At 69.9% G+C, this 8,726-nt stretch overlaps 1 protein-coding gene across 2 annotated transcripts; it reads left to right on the forward strand.

Annotated features, from left to right (window-relative positions):
* On the forward strand, positions 1-7,745 carry S1PR2 (sphingosine-1-phosphate receptor 2). Of its 2 annotated transcripts, none has more exons than XM_072848497.1 (2): positions 1-90; positions 5,918-7,745. In XM_072848497.1, the coding sequence occupies exons 1-2, from the start codon at positions 3-5 to the stop codon at positions 7,054-7,056; spliced, it is 1,227 nt and encodes a 408-aa protein (XP_072704598.1). In that variant the 5' UTR covers positions 1-2; the 3' UTR covers positions 7,057-7,745. The 2 variants fall into 2 exon arrangements, with proteins under 2 accessions (XP_072704598.1, XP_072704597.1); XM_072848496.1 differs by lacking the exon at positions 1-90 and adding an exon at positions 4,738-5,090.
* The last annotated feature ends 981 nt before the right edge of the window (positions 7,746-8,726 follow it).

Genomic DNA, 8,726 nt, shown 5'->3' on the forward strand with positions numbered 1-8,726 from the left:
ACATGTTGCAACCGGTCGGCGGGCAGGAGCGTTGCGCTGCCGGTACCGGCAGCGGCACCGGCAGCGGCACCGGGACCGGGAAAACAACCGGTAAGACGCTGATCCCCCCTCCCTTCTCAAGCACCGTGCCTTCCCCCTCCGCGCGTGGGACCCACGCGTTTCCCCCTCCCACCGTCCCGTCCCCACACGCCCATTCCAGCCCCCCGGGTGAGGGGGGGGGCACCCACAAATGGACCCCACCCGGGAGGGTGGGTGGGGCCCCGGGGTGTCCCCGAGGGTGGCCGTGCCCGCACCCTCGTCCACCCCACGGTGACGAGTGGGGCTGCCCCACGGTGACCAAGTGTGGTGCCCCACGGATGACACCCTGGGGGGGCTCAGGGGGCCGGACCCTCCGTGGCTGGGGGTCTTCGGTGACGGCCCCACCACGGTGATGGTGGCGGTCCCACTGGCCGCAGCCATTGTCCCGCTCGCCGGCGGCCAGGCCACCCTGCTGCGCCGGGGCGGGAAGTGGGTGCCCAGATCTGGGCCAGCTGTTTTGGCCTTGCCAACATCTGGCCCACAGCTGGCGGAGGCCCCGGGGGAGCCACGCCGTTGGCACCCCCCAGTTCCCCGCTTGTGCAACGCCTAACGGCTGCGGTGAGCACCCGCCGGCCCGTGGCTGGCATCGCCGGTGCTGCCCTGGGGAACGTCCCTGGGTGCCGCAGGGTGCCGCTGAGTCTGCGCCCCTGGGTGTGCGCCCGTGTGCCCTGGCAGGCACCCAGCCGGGTGTGCAACGGCGTGCCGGCACCCGTGTGCCCTCAGTGGCACCCAGCCGGGTGTGCAACGGGGTGCCAGCACCCGTGTGCCCTGGCTGGCACCCAGCCGGGTGTGCAACGGGGTGCCGGCACCCGTGTGCCCTGGCTGGCACCCAGCCGGGTGTGCAACGGGGTGCCGGCACCCGTGTGCCCTGGCTGGCACCCAGCCGGGTGTGCAACGGCGTGCCGGCACCCGTGTGCCCTCAGTGGCACCCAGCCGGGTGTGCAACAGGGTGCCGGCACCCGTGTGCCCTCAGTGGCACCCAGCCGGGTGTGCAACGGGGTGCCGGCACCCGTGTGCCCTGGCTGGCACCCAGCCGGGTGTGCAACGGCGTGCCGGCACCCGTGTGCCCTCAGTGGCACCCAGCCGGGTGTGCAACGGGGTGCCGGCACCCGTGTGCCCTCAGTGGCACCCAGCCGGGTGTGCAACGGCGTGCCAGCACCCGTGTGCCCTGGCTGGCACTGACCTGGGTGTCCCGGTGTGCCGGTGCCCTCATCCACACACCGTGGCACCGCCGTGCCCTTGCCGGTGCCCTGTTGCACCCCGGTTCATCCCCGCGGTGCCCCCTCGGTGTTGGGGTGCTGCCGGCTGCACCCCAGCTCCTGCTGCACCTTCCGCCCCTGCCCCCCCCGAGCTGGGACCCCCCAAGCTACGGAGGAATTTGGAGTATTCGGTGCTGCCAGGGCTCCGGTAGCCGGGTCGCCGCCGGCCACGGCTCGGTAAACACTCCATGCCCGGCGTGGCGCCGAGCGGCCGCCTTGGCTAGGATGGGGCTGGCACCGCACGGCTCGGGGGGTCCCCAAGTTCTCGGGGGTCCCTGTGCCGGGGCGGTTTGGCGGCGGTGGCCAGCCGGGAGGTCACGCCACACCGCGCCGCGCCACGCCACGCATCTTCTTCCCCCACCCGTGCCTGAGCACCCACCCACACGTGCGTGTGACCCACGTGCGTGTGCCGGAGCGGGGGGCACGATGGGTCCCCCACCCCGCGGGGCCGGATCCTGCCCGGCACCATCTGGCCACCGCCTCCGTGGCTATTTAAGCCCGGCGCTAAGCCCAGCCGGGCACCGGCTGCCCGGGCCTGATCCAATTTGCTCCGTGGTGGCCGAATGGCCCCGGGGTCGGAGCGGGGAATATTTCGGGAACAAGGGGTCCTGTGTGCGCTCCCGCCGCCCCTCCCCCTGCGCCCATGGCCGGGGGGCTCCCAGCCCCCATCCCACACCACCCCCCGGTGGCCCCAGGGATGCTCGCCCTGGCCTGGTGGGTGAGGGGATGGGTCTGGCGTGGGACCCCCCCAGACCCTGTTCCTGCTGGGGAGCCCCCCAGGTACCCCGTGCCTGGGACCCCCCAACATCCTGATCTTGCTGGGGACTCCCCCTGGGTACCCCATGCCTGGGACCCCCCCCAGACCCTGATCCTGCCTGGGTCCCCCCCGGGTACCCCGTGCCTGGGACCCCCCCAGATTGTGATCCTGCTGGGGAGCCCCCCGATACTCTGGGCATGGGACCCCCCCAGACCCTGATCCTGCCTGGGACCCCCCCCTGGGTACTTGGGTCCTGGGAGGGGGGTCCCAGCGGAGGATCCCAGCATGGGGGCTGGGCGTGGGGTCCCAGGGGGGGTCCCGGTGCAGGGTCTTGGGGGAGGATCATGGTGTGGGGTCCCAGGGTGGTTCCAGAAGATTCCCAGGGCAGGATCATGGTGTGGGGTCGCAGGGCAGGATCCCAGGGCATCGGATCCCAGGGCAGGATCCCAGGGCTGGGTCCCAGGGCATCGGATCCCAGGGCATCGGATCCCAGGGCAGGATCCCAGGGCTGGGTCCCAGGGCAGGATCCCAGGGCATCGGATCCCAGGGCAGGATCCCAGGGCTGGGTCCCAGGGCATCGGATCCCAGGGCAGGATCCCAGGGCTGGGTCCCAGGGCAGGATCCCAGAGCATCGGATCCCAGGGCAGGATCATGGTGTGGGGTCGCAGGGCAGGATCCCAGGGCATCGGATCCCAGGGCAGGATCTCAGGGCTGGGTCCCAGGGCAGGATCCCAGGGCATCGGATCCCAGGGCAGGATCCCAGGGCTGGGTCCCAGGGCAGGATCCCAGGGCATCGGATCCCAGGGCAGGATCCCAGGGCTGGGTCCCAGGGCAGGATCCCAGGGCATCGGATTCCAGGGCAGGATCCCAGGGCAGGATCCCAAGGCTGGGTCCCAGGGCATCGGATTCCAGGGCTGGATCCTGGTGCAGGGTCCCAGGGTGGTCCCAGAATGATCCCAGGGCAGGATCACAGTGTACGGTCTCAGGGCTGGAACCCAGGGCAGGATCCCAGGGCAGGATCGCAGTGTGCGGTCTCAGGGCTGGATCCCAGGGCTGGATCCCACTATGAGGTCCCAGGGCAGGATCCCAGGGCAGGATCCCGGTGTGGGGTCCCAGGGCAGGATCGCAGGGCATTGGATCCCAGGGCAGGATCCTGGTGCAGGGTCCCAGGGCAAGATCCTGGTGTGAGGTCCCAGGGTGGTCCCAGAAGGATCCCAGGGCAGGATCATGGTGTGGGGTCGCAGGGCAGGATCCCAGGGCATCGGATCCCAGGGCAGGATCGCAGTGTGCGGTCTCAGGGCTGGATCCCAGGGCTGGATCCCACTATGAGGTCCCAGGGCAGGATCCCGGTGTGGGGTCCCAGGGCAGGATTGCAGGGCATTGGATCCCAGGGCAGGATCCTGGTGAAGGGTCCCAGGGCAGGATCGCAGGGCATTGGATCCCAGGGCAGGATCCTGGTGCAGGGTCCCAGGGCAGGATCCTGGTGTGAGGTCCCAGGGTGGTCCCAGAAGGATGCCAGGGAAGGATCCCAGGGCAGGATCCCAGGACCAGATCCTGGTGTGGGGTCCCAGGTCAGGATGCTGGTGCAAGGTCCCAGGGCAGGATCCCTGGGCAGGATCCCAGGGCAGGATCCCAGGGGGCACCGGATCCCAGTGTGGGGTCCGAGGGCAGGATCCCAGGGCAGGATCGCATTGCGGGGTCCCAGGGCCGGATCCCAGTATGGGTTCCCAGGGCAGGATCCCAGGGTGGGGTCCCAGGGCCAGATCCCTGGGCAGGATCCCAGGGCACTGGATCCCAGCGTGGGGTCCCAGGGCGGGGTCCCAAGGCAGGATCCCAGGCCAGGATCCCAGTGCAGATCCCAGTGCAGGATCCCGGTGTGGGGTCCGAGGGCAGGATCCCTGGGCAGGATCCCAGTGCAGGATCCCAGTGCGGGGTCCCAGGGCCGGATCCCAGTATGGGTTCCCAGGGCAGGATCCCGGTGCAGGGTCCCAGGGCAGGATGCTAGGGCAGGATCCCAGGGCACTGGATCCCAGCGTGGGGTCCCAGGGCAGGATCCCAGGGCAGGATCCCGGTGCGGGGTCCCGGGACTGGATCCCAGTATGGGTTCCCAGGGCAGGATCCCATTGTGGGGTCCCAGGGCCGGATCCCGGTGCGGGGTCCCAGGGCAGGATCCCAGGGCACTGGATCCCAGCGTGGGGTCCCAGGGCTGGGTCCCAGGGCAGGATCCCGGTGCAGATCCCGGGGCAGGATCCCGGTGTGGGGTCCCAGGGCCGGATCCCAGGGCAGGATCCCGGTGCGGGGTCCCGGGGCCGGATCCCAGTATGGGTTCCCAGGGCAGGATCCCGGTGCGGGATCCCAGGGCACTGGATCCCAGCGTGGGGTCCCAGGGCTGGGTCCCAGGGCAGGATCCCGGGGCAGGATCCCGGTGTGGGGTCCCAGGGCCGGATCCCAGGGCAGGATCCCAGGGCAGGATCCCGGTGCGGGGTCCCGGGGCCGGATCCCAGTATGGGTTCCCAGGGCGGATCCCGGTGTGGGGTCCCAGGGCCGGATGCCTGGGCAGGATCCCGGTGCAGATCCCGGTGCGGGGTCCCGGGGCCGGATCCCTGGGCAGGATCCCGGTGCAGGATCCCGGCGGCCCCCTCGCCCCCCTTCCCCGCCCGTCCCCCCCCGGGCCCTGGCTCCGCCCGGCGCTGCCCGGGGCCGGGGGCGGCCGGTGGCGGCGCGGGGAAGGGGAAGGGGAAGCGGCGGATGCTCCGCCGCGGCGGCCGCGCCTCTGCTCGGGGCGGCGGCTCCTCCCGGGACCGGCGGCTCCTCCCGGGACCGGGGACCGCGGCGGGGACCGGGGGGGGGTCCCGGGGCGGCGGGAGCGAGGGGCGGTGCCCCGGCACCGGGCGCGGCTGCGCAAGAGCCCGGGCGGCGGCGGGAGGCAGCGCTCGGCGGGGGCAGCACCGGGAGGCACCGGGACGGGACCGGGACGGAGCGGGCGGCGGCTGGAGGTGCGGCGGGGCGCGGGGCTCCTTCCCTCCCTCTCCACCCCCCCACCCCCCCTACCCCGAGCTCGGTCCTGCCCCGGACCCACCCGCTCCCCTCGGGGGTCCCGGGACTGGGGGGGGGGGCCCTATAACCGGGGGTTCCGTCCCTAACTGGGGAGGGGTGGCACTGGGAGGGGTTGACGGTACTGGGTGCCCCATCTTAGCCGGGCAGATGCGGCGACCCCCTCCCTAACCAGGAGGTACCAGGTCCCGTCCCCCCCCGAACCAGGGAAAGGGGGACATTACCGTGTCCCCTGTCCCTAATTTTGGGGTGCACGGTCCCCCCACCCTAACTGGAGGGGGTGGCCGTACAAGTCCCATCGCGTCCCCCAACCAGGGGGCTCAGTATCGGGTCCCCGTCCCTCACTGGGGCGGGTGCGGGGGTCTCCTGCCCATCCCAGCCACGGCTCTTCCACCCCCCTGGAGAAGACACAGCAGCCCCCCGTCCCTAAGGGAGGGTCCCCCCGTGTCGTCGTTGTCCCCGGCCACTTTGCACCACGGTTCTGCTCACCCCGGGATGTCACCTCCAGCCACCCCCATGTCCCCGTGGTGGCGGGAGGATGGTTCCACCGGCCGCACTCTGCACCCCGGGCAGCTCGAAGGTGAATCTTTCTTATCGCCAGCCATCAGGATTTCCTTTTTGAGTCATTTCTGCTGTTCCGGCGCAGATGCTGCACAGCAGGATCTTGCACCTCTCTCCACACCAAGCCAGATGCGCACCCCCCCCCCACAAGCTCTCCGTGGCTGGGGGACCCTGATGCCGTTCCCACCCCGTCTGTTCTGTCCCGCAGGTCTCCGTAGCCCGGGATCGCCAACACCATGTCCTGGCAGCGCTGAGGTCGGTGGGACGGGTGGCGAGCAGTGCCGGAGCCGGCGAGGAACCATGGGGAGCATCTACAAGGAATACTTCAACACGCAGAAGATCCGGGAACACTACAACTACACCAAGGGGGGCTCGGAAAGCTCCCCCACCGCCTCCCATTGGGTGGGCTTCATCGTCATGTTGTGCTGCTTCATTGTGCTGGAGAACCTGCTGGTCCTCATCTCCGTTTGCCGCAACAAGAAGTTTCACTCGGCCATGTACATCTTCATCGGGAACTTGGCTTTCTCCGATCTCTTGGCCGGGTTGGCCTTCATGGCCAACATCTTGCTCTCCGGAGCCACCACCTTCAACCTGACACCGGTAGAGTGGTTCGTACGGGAAGGCACGGCCTTTGCCACGTTGGCCGCCTCCGTCTTCAGCTTGTTGGCCATCGCCATCGAGCGCCACGTGGCCATCACCAAGGTGAAGGTCTACAGCAGCGACAAGAACTGTCGGATGGTGCTGCTCATCGGGGCTTGTTGGGTGATCGCTGCCGCCATCGGCAGCCTCCCCATCATGGGTTGGAACTGCATGAGCGACCTGCGGGATTGCTCCACTGTCCTCCCCCTCTACTCCAAATATTACGTCCTCTTCATCATCACCATCTTCACCCTCATCCTCCTCGCCATCGTGGGGCTCTACAGCCGCATCTACTGCATCGTGCGCTCCAGCCACGCCGAGATCGCCACCGCCCAGACCCTGGCCTTGCTCAAGACGGTCACCATCGTCCTGGCAGCCTTCATCGTGTGCTGGCTGCCGGCCTTCATCATCCTCCTCATGGACGCCTCCTGCTCCGTCCAGGCGTGCCAGATCCTCTATAAGGCGAACTATTTCTTTGCCTTCGCCATGCTCAACTCGGCCGCCAACCCCATCATCTACACGCTGCGGAGCAAGGACATGCGCCGGGAGTTCCTGCGGGTGCTGTGCTGCTGCGGGGCCGGGCGCCGGGACCAGCCCTCCGGCCGTTGCGGGCTCCCGCTCCGCACCTCCAGCTCGCTGGACCGCTGCACCCCAAAATATGAGTTACCCACCTCGCCTATTACCCATGAGTGTACAACCTCCGTCTAGGGGGTCCTGGCCGCCCCACGGCTGCCCCACGGTTGCCCCACGGCCGGGGTAGTGGTACGAAGGGAGCGGAGTCGGGGCGGACATTTTTCCAGGTACGGATGGACAACTGCACCTTCATCCCGGGCATCCCCCCGCCGGGCATCCCAACGGGCATCGCCTCCCCCCGGGCATCCCTCCCGGCATCCCCGGTGGCGATGCCGATGCTCCGGCTGGGATTGCCGTGACCGGTGCGCGCGCTGGCATGTGCGTGTGCACGGGCACGGGCACGCGTGTTGCTCTTCCCACGCCCTGCCCGAGCCCCGGGGCCTCGGTGGGACCTGTCAGACGGGTCCTGGGGCCCCTCCCCGCGCCCGGCTCCCCGCGGCACCCCTGGCGCCAGTGGCAAATCCTCTGCCCCCGGCTGCTCCCCGGCACCGTGGGTGGCTCCGACCACTGCTCCGGCCCGCGGCGGGGGGGGGGGCTTTGCCGGGAAAGCCGGGCCTGGGGCGCTCGCCGTGGCAAGAGGGGGGGGACGGACACGGACACGACACATACGGGGACCCCCACGTCCTCTCGCCCTGCTCCATGGTCCTGCCGCGTGCTGGCACGCGGAGCGGGGGGGGCCCTGTTGCGGCCGGCTCCGCCAGGGCCCCACCCCATCCTTGTGACCCCCCCCCAGGGATGACAGTTCTAGTAAAATGCCATTTCTTCACCTGCCTCCGCCTCCTTCCTGGCCTGGGACCGGGACCACCGAGTCGCCCTCCATCCCCGCTCCCTGGTGTGCCTTCGGGGAGGGACGGAGGGGATGGAGCTGGGAGGGGACATGGGGGGGACCCCAAATTTGGCCGGATGGGGACGTTCGACGCTCGGCGGCTTTTACCACCAGGGACCTCAGAGAGCCGGGCTGAGCATCCCCTTCCCCGCTCCGGGAATGGAGTTGGGTGCTTTCCCCATTGTCCCGGGTGCCAGCACCCAGGAGAGGTGTCGGGGGCTGCGGATCTTCGCCCTCGCCCCGGCTGTCACCGCCTGCCCGCACGCTGGCGGGTGATGCCACAGCATCGGGCCGGGCAGGCGCTTCCTCGCCTCCGTCTCACACGGCTCCGGCTCCAACCGCAGCCGCTTCCCCGCTGTGGCACATTTTGGGGAAGCCCTGCCGGGGGGAAGTGAGGGGACACATGTCCGTCCGTCCCCCCCCCCCCAAGTCCTGCAGACCCCCTCCCTGCTCTTGCAGCCACCTCGACCCGGTGCTTTGTGCTCCCCAGTGCCGGCTCGTGCTCGGCACACCAATACCGGCACCGAAACCTTTGATGCCCCAATTTGGCCCCGTTTCCTCCCTCGGAGGGTGCAGAGGAAATGGGAGGGGGGTTTCGTTTCCTTCCCCCCCCCCCCACTGTCTGGACGAGTCCCCATTTTGGCACCCTGTGGGTGCCCCGGCTGTGACCCGTGGCGTTTTGGCTGTCTCCGCAGCGCTGGGGCCCCACGCCCATCCCCGTCGGCCTCCGTGGGTAACGTGGAGGGGAAACTCCGCTGTTTCCCCATCACCGTGGGGCTGCGGGGCACCGGGAACCCCCCCAGCCCGGCCGGCGAAGTCCCCCTCGGGATGCCGAGGGCAGCTCCTGGCGAGGATGGTGATGGATGGGGGAATCCCGTGGGAACGGGAAGGGCCGCGGCTGCCGTGATTCATTTCAACC

The sequence above is a fragment of the Ciconia boyciana genome, chromosome 31 (genome assembly GCF_034638445.1).
Source record: "Ciconia boyciana chromosome 31, ASM3463844v1, whole genome shotgun sequence".
Classification (NCBI taxonomy): domain Eukaryota; kingdom Metazoa; phylum Chordata; class Aves; order Ciconiiformes; family Ciconiidae; genus Ciconia; species Ciconia boyciana.